This window comes from Penicillium solitum (assembly GCF_028829755.1).
Source record: "Penicillium solitum strain IBT 25940 chromosome Unknown utg000009l_segment0_segment0, whole genome shotgun sequence".
NCBI classification, from domain to species: Eukaryota; Fungi; Ascomycota; class Eurotiomycetes; order Eurotiales; family Aspergillaceae; genus Penicillium; species Penicillium solitum.
This window is the reverse complement of record NW_027072128.1, coordinates 4,187,334-4,198,778: the sequence shown is the minus strand read 5'-3', so window position 1 is coordinate 4,198,778 and position 11,445 is coordinate 4,187,334. Positions and strand designations below refer to the sequence as shown.

Sequence of the window (11,445 nt, the reverse complement as noted above, 5' to 3'; positions counted from 1 at the left end):
AGCATGACATTTCTAGTATACCAATCTCAATTAAATACATAGGGAGAGATAATACAATGGTCCTTTTTTGGCCTCATGAATAAATCCACAGACTTCCTTTTTCACAACTTCGACTTTCCAAACACCGGTCGCCACATTTCGTTCGATAGTCGGCTGGTGTTTACCATATCTGGCGAAAGTTGGTCTAGAGAAGAGACTCCAAGCATCTTCATGGTGATTTCAAGTTCTTCGGCGATGACTGCGAATGTGTTAGCTTGGAATTGACTTGAATACTAGTCCCGACTTACTGTCTGTGCATCTTTCTACTCCTTCAGCACCGTATGCCGCGAGGGCATAGTAGTAAGGACGGCCCACTCCAACCGCTGTCGCTCCGAGACACAACGCCTTGAGGACATCTGCTCCGTCGCGAAGACCTCCGTCAACAAACACCTGTAGCTTGTCGAAGGCTTCCGGGTAGTACGTGCGAATCTCCAGGAGCGTCATCAATGAACTTGGGGCAGAATGAATCTGCCTGCCTCCATGGTTGCTCAACAGAACTCCTTGCACACCATGTTGGACAGCCAGCTTCACGTCCTCTACGCTTTGGATGCCCTTGAGAACCAATGGTCCACCCCACTCCGACGAAATCCAGTCCAAATCCTCCCAAGTAAGACCACCATCTACCGAACCGGGAACCTGGCGACCCCCGAACGCCGGCGCAAAGTCGTTCTCGTTGTGAATATCTCTGGCATTTCTGGCTAAACCAGCGTCGAGGTTTTCTTGTGCTTGGAGGTAACGATCGGCAGTACGCTTTCCCAGCGTTGAAGTGTCCACTGTAACCCACAGGCTTTGGTATCCGGCAGCCTTGACCCTTTGAATGAGTGACTTGGCTCTTGTCCGATCCACAGGCACGTAAAGTTGGAATGACAAGTTCGAAGGGCTTTGATTGTTAAGTTGCCGTTGCTCGTCCAGATGAGCATCCATGATCTCCTCGAGAGGCTTCGTAGATGCTGTACTGATCATGGTGTGCATGCCTTTGCGGGTCGCTCCTCTCACCAGCAAGGGTTCAGCACCAGGGTGTGAGCTGCCCAGTGTACCCATTGCCGATACGAAGAAGGGGAACTGGGAGGTATGTCCCAAGATGTTCCTTCGAGTGTCCATTGAATCCACACTCCTCAAGATACGGGGGCGAAAGTTGATCAGAGACCAGTCATCGAGATTGGCCCTCATTGACAGGCCCGTAGCAGCTGAGCTTGATGCATACACCCATGACTTCTCCGGCAGGACATTCTTTGCGACCTTCTCAAAGTCTGTCGTGGTGACACATAGAGTTGAGTGGGGGATGTTGTTGTTTGCCATCTTGATTACCTTTATAGCTTAGGATATGAAATAAAAAGCAGGGAGGAAAAAAAAAAGGAACAAGAAAGATGGAGGCTAATAAAGTATAGAAGATCAGATAACGGCAAACGGCCCCGAAGTCGGCCCCGGTCGGCTACTCATTCCGGCCCGGCAATGTCCATTTGGGGTAAAAACGATTGCCGAGTTGTTATAGTTCTTGAATATGTAGACATCCATGGAATATATATGTTGTCCCTCGAGTTTATTTCAGTTGAGTTGTCTCTTTTTGCCTACTTTTTCTTTGCATCGGAAATCAAGTCCCGTGTTATCGAGGATCGACCAACACCAGAGGTCAATACCAGCCTACTATTCAAAATCTGTTCAAACGTGAGCTTATATTCTCAAAATGGTTGAAAGGAGCTCATATTCATACGGCAACATTCTCTTTTGGGCATCTAATGAACGAGATGAAGGTATACGGGCAGTTGTAGTCGCCCTTTTTATTGGTGTAGATGCGGACATGGTCAAAGTTGTGGGCTGTTGTGAATCCTAAAAGACATGTTAGACTATAGTAGAGACAAATATTTAGAGCACTAGGCATACCAGTCGATACTTCAGGATAAGAGTCAGCAAGATCAACAGGAATATAACCTTAGACACCGGAGACTTACTTCTTGACCACCATAGGGAATGGCAATCACGGTTCCCATGAAAAGCGTACAAATAAATTGCAGACGCATGGTTGACGAGAGGATTATCGGGATTTGGAATTCAAATTCAAGCTTGTCAATACTTTCGTCAAGTCTGGGTTGAGGTGGGTAAAATAACTCGACTGAACGGAGGATAACGACCGTGCAAGGGGCATGCAGAAGGTGAATTGCCTTCAATTAATTCAATCAGAACGTCACTATTGTGATTAACTTTCAGTTTCAGCATTAGCGGACGAATCCAAATGAAGGTGATAAGTCAGAGAATCGTGGTGATGGGGAGAGAGGGAATTAAAAGCCTGGCGCTGGTCATAGAAGGCCGAAAAACAAGCTTCATTGTCTATAAACTACCTCCCTATCTTTTGATGTCTGCAGCCAGAGATCTGACGTCAATGGAATGTGTGAAGCATGTCTTTCCCATGCTTCGTGACATCTGCATTCCACTTTCCACCTCTCATATCCCTTGATTGACATGCCAGTTCATGGGAATCTTCCGCTTGCATCTTCCTATGAAGAGGAGATGAGTAACCTAATTAGAGCAACAAAATGCAGATATCTTCTAGTCAGTATCTTTTAAAAATTCAGTGTCCCACATCATCATCTCTCTATCTATAATTCTTCTGGTTGCTGCGATACTTCCTCCAACTCGTAAACATGAAACAAATTGACAGCACTAGACCTAATGACGCCAGTCCAATACCCATGTACAGCGCACCGCGGTAACCCCGTAGAACATTGTGTCCTACATCGTTAACGTGTGTTTCCACCGTGCCCGCAAATCCTAGGCCAAGGGAGATAGAGTAGTTCACTGTCGTAGCAACGAGAGAAGCAGCCAGTCCTTGGTGGTGACGAGGCATGGAATTGCTCAATATCAAGGTCCCAGATGGGAAAGACATATCCCTAGGGGTGAATAAATTAACGACGCTGAACACCAAATCCAATACAAAAAGATCAAAAGACTTACATGCCCCAGGAGGTAATTAGGCTCACCACAAATGCCTGTGCCCAGTAGGTTTGATCGACAGGTACAGTGGCAAAGATAGAGAGGCCAGCCGTGAAAAATGCCATTGCGCAAAACATAATAACGCTGGGTGGCAGGCGACCAAGTAGGAATCCTGTGACTAAAGCTGCCACGGCACCAGAAGCAGCGGCCGCCGACCATTTGGCCGTGGCCAACAGTGGAGAATCACCTTTGATCACTTCCATGAATTGATAGAAGTAGTAGATGATAATCCCAAAACTCGACCAGCCGGCTGCGATACACCCAAGCACCCAGGCCAATTCACCAGTAAAGACTGACCGCGGGAGCAATGGACATGCCGCCGTGCGTTCGATCAATGCAAAGGCGCCAATACAAATAAACCCCACTATGAGAAGAACATAGGTGTAAGGGTTCTTCCAGCCCACAAGCGCGGCCTGGTTCCAAGAAAAGTTGATCAGTACCAGGCCTGAAATTCCTACAGTGGCACCAATTAGATCAAGGCGCTGCCAAAGACGAAGCTTGTCGTCGAACTTGGGTTGGGGACTGTAGGGGATGACAAGCCATCCTACCAAAGCCAGTATTGCACAGGTTATCCCCATCACCCAGTATCCCCATGGCCACCAAACAAGCTGGGCAAAGATAGAAGAGAAAACCCCTCCCACAATAAATCCTCCAGGCGCCGTAGCCCCAAACAAACTGAATATCATTTCCTTGCGTAGACCCGGCCGATATGTTCTTCCAAGAATTGCAAGTGCATTAGGAAGTAACAGAGCAGGACCAATCCCCTGAAGCGCACGGCAGCAATCAAAAAATATCTGATTCGACCAAACACTGAACCCAGCCAACAGGGACCAGACACTGAACCAACAGAAACCGATCACAAACATGTTTCGATGACCAAAGACATCGCCTAGTCGGCCAGCAACAAGAATAAAGGTGCCAACCGTTAAGCTGTAGGCGGCTGCAAACCAGCTTAGATTGGCAGGATTACTGGTCCCGAAGCTATCGCCGATGATATGGACTGGAGCAATGGAAATGCTGAGACCAGCTTGAGTCATGAACTGTGCCATACACACCACACTGACGAAGATGGTCTCCTGGAAGAGTGATTTCGGTGGTTCCAGTTGAGACTGAGACGTTTCTAGTCGTGTCAACGTCTCGTCATCTTCATGTTGTGTGGGTATCTTCTTTAGATTGATATCATACTCCTCCACGTTCGACATTGACCGGGGGCGATGGTTGTGCTCCATAGCTAAGAGACCAAATCCACAAGAAGCAAGAGGTTAGGAGAAACTGGGAGGGTAAAAGGATCAAAAGTCGAAATGAAAATCAAGCTGCCTTTGTATTTAATCCACCAAAGTGGAAGCCCAAGTTGAACATCTTCCGTCGGGACCGATCCGACGGAATTGGAGGTGTCAATCTAAAATCTTTTGCAACTTTTGATATCTGACAGACTCGTTGAATTCAGGGCTTACTTTGTGTAAAATACTGTTGTAAATAGTATATACAGCCTCCTATGACACTAAATCATTAAATTAAAACTTAAAAGCATTGATCTATACCGGATATCAACACTTTTGATTGAAAGTATTGATCAAATCAGGTATTCCAACTACCAACTTGATTTACTTGAATCCAGTCCATTACTTCCTATAGGATGCTATATGTTCAATGTTCTAATAGTTAACTACATATGTAGTTGTATATATGTACATGTACATCTGAAGTGCTCTTTGTTCCTCCAAAGCTGAGGGGGTGTTAGTCAGCATCACATGCCATCTGCAGCTGCCCCAGGCACCAGGTTCTTTCAACTTTCGCTTTGCTTTTGTATTCTTTCATCGCGAGTCTTAATAATGTTGGTCGCAATACCAGGTTGACCAGCCATACGGCTCCTTTGATAATATCTCCCCCCCCCCCCCCCCCCCGGTTTCCATTTTGCTTCGTTCTTCGCAAACCCAGCAGACAGCGTTGACGCTACATTTTCCCCGCGGACCAAAAAAAAAAAAAAAAAACACGTGACGCGGGGTCCAAGGACACATATTGACCTCCATGACAAAATCACCACCTATTGTGTTTATTGCCAGGTGAGTATTTACTTCTATGGCACTGCTTCCGCTGCTCACTAGCCTTCTAGACATGGCGCCCGCCTCGATGCTGCAGACAAAGATTGGCACTTAACCTCTCCAAGCCCTTTCGATCCACCTCTTTCCTACGGTGGATGGATACAGTCTCGGGCACTTGGTGTGCGTATAGGAAGTCTACTAAGGGCCCGACAGTTCACTGGGGAAGATCCAGAGAATCAGCGCAGCCATCATCCGACCTCGGATAAACAGGCAACACCCACCCCCGCATCTTCGGACCTGTCCCAGCGATATAACGTCATTATCCACACCTCTCCTTACCTTCGATGTCTGCAGACTGCAATAGGAGTTAGTGCTGGTATCCACCAACAAGCCTCGGGTACAGAAGCATCCGAAGAAACTAGTTCAGCTCCCACTGTCCCCACAGTTTCATCAACCCCTGACCAGCGATGTCTGCTTCGTGTCGACGCGTTTCTGGGCGAATGGCTATCGCCCGACTACTTTGACCAGATCACGCCCCCGCCGGGCTCGGACAGAATGGTGGCGTCAGCCAAAGGGGAATTACTCCGTCGTGCCGAGGTCATCCCAGCCACCGATGGTTTGACCAGGGCGTTATCGGGCCACTTTCCCGGCGGTTGGGGCAGCCAGTCACATCCTACTTCGCCGGATAGTGAAGACCGCGGCTTGCATTCCACAACATCCCAGCGCCAGCGTGCCAGCACCCATGACACTCTCCAGAACCCTATCCATCTCAAGCATGCAAAGAAGTCTCTCGGTCGCCTGGAAACGGACCTGCCGTCTACTCTAGATGCATATTATGTACCCCCAACTCCCACCTACGCCGTTTCCACCTCAGATCCCATTCCTACAGGCTATGTTGCTCATGCACGGAACGCATGTACGAAGATTGACTACCAGTGGGACAGTATGCGCACGCCTTATTGGGGCACAGGGGGCGAGTTCGGCGAGGAATGGAGTACCATGCACGAACGGGTGCATGATGGATTTCAGCATATGATTAACTGGTACCGGGAACAGGATCTATCTGACCACGGTTCTACAGCGGAGTCCAACGAAGTAAATGATGGTAATACACAAACGGTCCTCGTTATTATCACACATGGCGCGGATTGCAATGCTTTGATCAGTTCATTGAATGGACACTCGGTCCTACTCGATATTAACACAGCTTCACTCACTATGGCTGTGCGACGCAACCGGGTCAATAAACCTGTGCATGACATGGATCACACGCCTAAATCTCCGGGCCCAGACAACCAATCGGTGTCACGGGAATACTCCTTGCAGCTTGTGGCGTCGACAGATCATTTACGCCCAGGAATGAATCCCTCACAGCTCACCTCGCTGTCATCTCCCTCCGTCCCTGTACTTTCACCGCCTCCGCTCCCTTCCTATCGGAATCGTCTTGGCGCTCGCCCATCGCTTCTCCAGGAAACATTAACAAACGGGCCACCTAGTACCAGCTCTCGGGCATGGACGCTGGCGATGCGCCCGTCAACTAGTTCATTTACTTCTCAAGGTGCCGCTGGGCTTTGGAACTCAATCTCGTCACCCACTGATAAAGCGGACGCAGAGGACAACCTAGTGCCGAACTTTGGTGATCGGCCGGTCAGTCAAGATTCGGGACATTCCGATAGGTCTGATATCTCTGCAGATCTTGGTTGGACGAAGCAGTTACCACAACGGACAGTGTCGCAGCGTGGTTTATGGGGGAGTGCTCAGTCATTGGGCGATCGTGAAGCTGGAACGAAGCGGCGATGGACGGTGGCGGAACAGAAGCTGTGAAATCATTCTCTTTATTGAATTTTAAGATACCTTTTGCATGGCGTTGTGGTCTTTGCTTTTTATTTTATTTTATTCAAATGGGCTAGTTATAATTACTTTGACACCCCAACCCTCAGGCATCTACCAGGCACCAATGCCGCGGCCCCGGAGCTTCCCCCTCATGTTTATCTCTCCTCTTTACTCTCCCCTCTCTTTGTCTCTCTTTCTCTCTCTCTCTCTCTCTCTCTCTCCTGCTTTCAAAGTACCTCTTCATCACTTTTCCATAACCTCGGAATTTCCATGTCAAACATCGAAACAGACGGTCTCTCCGTCACTTATTCTGCTGACCGAACTGGGTCTCCGGATCTACGGCTGATCCACTATAATGATGTCTACCACGTCGAGTATGCGCTCATCTCTCCCTCCTTCCCCTCTCGACGTTTATAAACTTCAAATTAGAGTGATATTGAATTATGTTATTATAGATCCGGCTCTGCAGAGCCCGTCGGCGGGGTGTCTAGGTTCCAATCCCTTGTAAATCACTACCGTCATCACCCACAGTTCGCCGGGCAGCCCGATATCTTGACATTCTTCTCCGGCGACGCCTTCAACCCGAGTATCGAGAGTACAATCACAAAGGGCAGGCATATGGTACCATTCCTCAACACAGTGGGCACCGATGTAGCGTGTGTGGGTGTGAGTATGGCAACCAGCTACCCGCCAGGCACATGTGCACCGCTAATTCAAGCATCTAGAATCATGATCTCGATTTTGGCGTTGTCCAATTCCGCCATCTGGCCAGCCGATGTCACTTCCCTTGGCTTCTAGCGAATGTTCTGGACCCGGCACTAGGGGAGGATACTCCAATAGCTGACTGCGGGAAGTCTCGCATGTTGACCTCATCCAATGGGCTCAAGATTGGCGTATTAGGTCTTGGGGAAAGAGAATGGTATGCGCTACTAGACTACATCCACTGATGACTTTATTTCTTTGCTAACTCGGGTTTATCTTAGGCTCGGCACCATAAACTCTCTTCCGCCTGACCTGATCTACAAATCCGCATCTCAAACAGCTCGGGTGCTTGCAAAACAGCTCCGAGATGAGGGAGCCGACCTCGTCATCGCTGTCACCCACCAACGTGAACCGAATGACTACAAACTAGCGAACAACCTGTCACCCGATCTTGTGGACATCATTCTCGGAGGCCACGATCACTTTTACGCCCATGCCGTCGTCAATGGAATCCATGTGATGCGGTCAGGGACTGACTTCAAACAGTTGAGTTACATCGAAGCTTTCCGCAAACCCGATGGTTTACCTGGTTGGGACTTTAACATTATGCGGCGAGATATTGTTCGCTCAATTCCCGAAGATCCTGATACAGTGGCAATGGTGGCTCGGCTCACTTCCAGCCTCAAGGCCAAGCTAGACAAGCCAGTCGGATTTACAGTCAGCCCGCTCGATGGTCGGTTTTCTACTGTGCGGCAGCGAGAATCTAATTTGGGTAATTTTGTCTGCGACCTGATGCGTTTCTACTATGCGGCTGATTGTGCCATGATGGCGGGCGGCACAATTCGTGGCGATCAAATATACCCGCCGGGAATACTGAAGCTGAAGGATCTGATGAATTGCTTTCCTTTCGAAGACCCCGTGGTATTATTGCGCGTCCGTGGCCATGCATTGCTGGCTGCACTCGAGAATGGGGTTAGCCAGCTTCCTGCACTCGAGGGCCGATTCTCGCAAGTATCCAATATCAACTACGGATTTAAACTGGACGCACCATCGGGGTCGCGCATTACATTCGCTCGTGTTGGCGGCGAGCCCATTGACTTACAGCGTGACTATCTTCTCGCCACACGCGGCTACATGGCCCGAGGCAAAGACGGGTTCACGTCATTGCTTATCCAAGCCGAAGGGGGTGATGTGGAGGAGCTTGTGTCTGAGGAAAATGGTGTGCTCATCAGTACAATCCTACGGCAATATTTCCTAAGTCTCAAAGTACTCGGGAAATGGAACCGTTGGAGCGCCAGCTTAGGCCGACACTGGGGTACTGTACATCGCAATCTGCACGGTGAAGGCTGGCTGAAACCGGCATCCCCCAAAAGCGAGAAAAAAGCAGGCGAAAGTCTGAACACGCAACCCATTGTTCGACGGACAGCCCGGTCAGCATACTACTATGGTCGATTTCCCGAAGAAATCGAACAGGGCACCGACGTTACCACCGGGAACGAGACGAATGGAAATGTCATGGACTCCGACTCAGATGAGGATCCAGACATCCTCACATCCTCGCGACCAATCACAAACTACGTCACTCAGCCAGCGAAATCATCTGCCGAAGAAGAGTATCGTCTACAAATTGCGCGGCGAGTTGTCCGAAAGTGGATGCGGCACGCAGGTCTGCAGTCCAGAACGTTGAATACCATGGACGGCGAAGGGGAATTTACTCCGGCCTGGACGTCGGGAATCTCTCCTCGACTAGAAGGACGCATTGTGGTAGAATAGAGGTGCTCCTCTGCTTTTTGTCTTTGTTTTATTTCTTTCAGGTTCTTCTTCCGGGTTGTCTTTGTTTTCGGGGATTCTCTTGTCCTCTCCAACTTATCATTGTTCCCTGTTCCCTATTGCATCATGCATATGCGCTGGATGGCCTGGCGTTCCTGGATGGACGAAATGCATCGATACCCTGGATATCTTCGAACTATCCTATTCAATCGGCCTTCTTCTTGGGAATCTCTTTTTGCAACAGATAGTCTCCTCCTCTCCAAGCCTTGTAAACCCCGTAAAGACCACAAAATGGCCAGACGTCCCAAAGGGCACGTTTGATTGATCCCTTCCACCCACTCTCGAACTCTCCCCGATGCGGACCAGGGAGATCGGAGTCGTGCACTCGAACCTTTTCATACAGGGATGGAAGGTGTTGTGCATGGTATTTTTCCCGTAGAGAATCATAACCGGGCTTGTTGTAGATGGTCCAAAACTCTTCCTCTGTATAGTAAGTATGTGCATATAGCCATTTCTTTCCCCCCAGACTGTGAACTTTGTGTTCAAGCTGCCGATTTTGAGCCACGAATCCGGCTTGATCCGTAGTAGCAGCAGGCCCCCAGATCCCAAAATTGAGCAGTTGAGTTCTCTGTGTATCCACACTGGCTCCCTTGCCGCCACCCACCGACTCTCCTTCCAACCCACCGGCACTTCCTGGTGGTAGCGGACAGAGCCAAAGCGGATATTGTCCGAAGTTTTCAGGCTGGTCCAGCCAGTCCAGGAACTCGGCAGCAGTGGATATTGGTACACCGACATCTTGGATGATATATCGACGCGCAAGCCCACTGACATGTAGGGCGTGATACATCACCTGGGTGTGCATGAATCGGTTGAGAATCCAACGTGTAAGGAAGGTGAATGGAACACAGAAGTAGCGAAAAGCATAACGGGCAACCCAGAAACCACCTCGATCATAACGGAAAAGATAGTCAGTGAGAGGAATGTAGTCCACTGCATCTGGCATGTGAGGTGAACTCTCTCGGTCGGACACGTGGGAGATCTTGGATTGAGCAATTCGGTTGACATGCAAATAGAACCAATCGTCTTGTCGGCGCGTAAAGTGTCTCAGCTTTACATTAGAAGTTTTCTCAACTTGCCTTCCAGCACAAACGACGATCTTGTCCCGTGCATAGACGATTCCGTCCAGATATTCAGTGCTTGGATCAGCGCTAGCCTCTTCAAAGGCCCGCACCGCATCCTTCATGTTGGAATTGACATAATATTTCAGCTCCACCAATGGCTGTGACTTTTTCAATCGAATCTCCAATAGAGTGACTACTCCCAAGGTGCCAAAGGAAGATGCGGTGCCCCAGAACAAGTCAGATTGTTTATCCGCCAGTTCCGGTGCCGTCTCGACGCGGTCATTGTATGCCTTCACCACCTGACCATCTGCCAGGACCATTTCAATCCAATTGACTGTATGATCGAAGAATCCCTCGCGGAAAGAGCTACTCTCCCCGGATGTCCCCGAGAACCCGCCACCAACCGAGATGTTGGGGAACTCGACAACCACCAAAGGGACCAAACCATGGGCCTTGGTGGCAGCCACCAGAGCACCCATAGAGACATTGGGCTCAACTATAACTGTACATCGGTCGATATCGATCTCGATTATGTGCGTGAGAGGTTCAGTGCTGACTGTGTTGGAGAGTGATCGATTGGAGGGCCGAGTACTGTTGGTGGTACCATGATATATACGAAATGGTTGCTGGCGACTGTGGAAGTCTGATACCCGTGTTGAGATTTCCCGTACAGCTGTAGTATGATCCATTATAGATATAAAAGAAAGTAAGTAAATATAAGCAAAAGCCAGAAGATGTGAGATACAAGACACAAGACACAACCTTGGAAGGGAATGGAATGAGGAGAATGAGGGGAGGGTCCCGGGGGTCTCCGCATTTAAAGTGACATCCACTGTGAACATCCACTACATTCCATGTAGTTATCTATGTACATTATGTACATGTAGCAATTGTATGAAATCAAATTCAGAACCTACAATATCGGTATCATCAACATAAAAATAAAATAA

At 49.0% G+C, this 11,445-nt stretch overlaps 6 protein-coding genes across 6 annotated transcripts; 2 read left to right on the top strand and 4 right to left on the bottom strand.

Moving 5' to 3' along the window:
• Positions 1-101: 101 nt before the first annotated feature.
• N7455_012699 (uncharacterized protein) lies at positions 102-1,338 on the bottom strand (the record flags this gene model as incomplete). Its single annotated transcript, XM_040961648.2, has 2 exons — positions 102-238; positions 288-1,338. The coding sequence occupies 2 exons, from the start codon at positions 1,336-1,338 to the stop codon at positions 102-104; spliced, it is 1,188 nt and encodes a 395-aa protein (XP_040807895.1).
• A 349-nt stretch (positions 1,339-1,687) lies between these two features.
• On the bottom strand, positions 1,688-2,057 carry N7455_012698 (uncharacterized protein; the record flags this gene model as incomplete). Its single annotated transcript, XM_040961630.1, has 4 exons — positions 1,688-1,694; positions 1,751-1,866; positions 1,921-1,929; positions 1,989-2,057. The coding sequence occupies 4 exons, from the start codon at positions 2,055-2,057 to the stop codon at positions 1,688-1,690; spliced, it is 201 nt and encodes a 66-aa protein (XP_040807911.1).
• Positions 2,058-2,629: 572 nt separating this feature from the next.
• On the bottom strand, positions 2,630-4,256 carry N7455_012697 (MFS transporter; the record flags this gene model as incomplete). Its single annotated transcript, XM_040961656.2, has 2 exons — positions 2,630-2,924; positions 2,989-4,256. 2 exons carry the CDS (start codon positions 4,254-4,256, stop codon positions 2,630-2,632), a joined length of 1,563 nt encoding a protein of 520 aa, XP_040807916.2.
• Positions 4,257-5,055: 799 nt separating this feature from the next.
• Positions 5,056-6,893, top strand: N7455_012696 (uncharacterized protein; the record flags this gene model as incomplete). The annotated part of the gene is made up of 2 exons (XM_040961625.2): positions 5,056-5,090; positions 5,141-6,893. 2 exons carry the CDS (start codon positions 5,056-5,058, stop codon positions 6,891-6,893), a joined length of 1,788 nt encoding a protein of 595 aa, XP_040807902.2.
• A 246-nt stretch (positions 6,894-7,139) lies between these two features.
• N7455_012695 (putative 5'-nucleotidase) lies at positions 7,140-9,377 on the top strand (the record flags this gene model as incomplete). Its single annotated transcript, XM_040961667.2, has 4 exons — positions 7,140-7,276; positions 7,358-7,568; positions 7,628-7,821; positions 7,886-9,377. Exons 1-4 carry the CDS (start codon positions 7,173-7,175, stop codon positions 9,375-9,377), a joined length of 2,001 nt encoding a protein of 666 aa, XP_040807927.2. The 5' UTR covers positions 7,140-7,172.
• A 202-nt stretch (positions 9,378-9,579) lies between these two features.
• Positions 9,580-11,184, bottom strand: N7455_012694 (FAD-binding oxidoreductase; the record flags this gene model as incomplete). Its single annotated transcript, XM_040961629.2, has 1 exon — positions 9,580-11,184. The coding sequence occupies one exon, from the start codon at positions 11,182-11,184 to the stop codon at positions 9,580-9,582; it is 1,605 nt and encodes a 534-aa protein (XP_040807897.2).
• Positions 11,185-11,445: the final 261 nt, after the last annotated feature.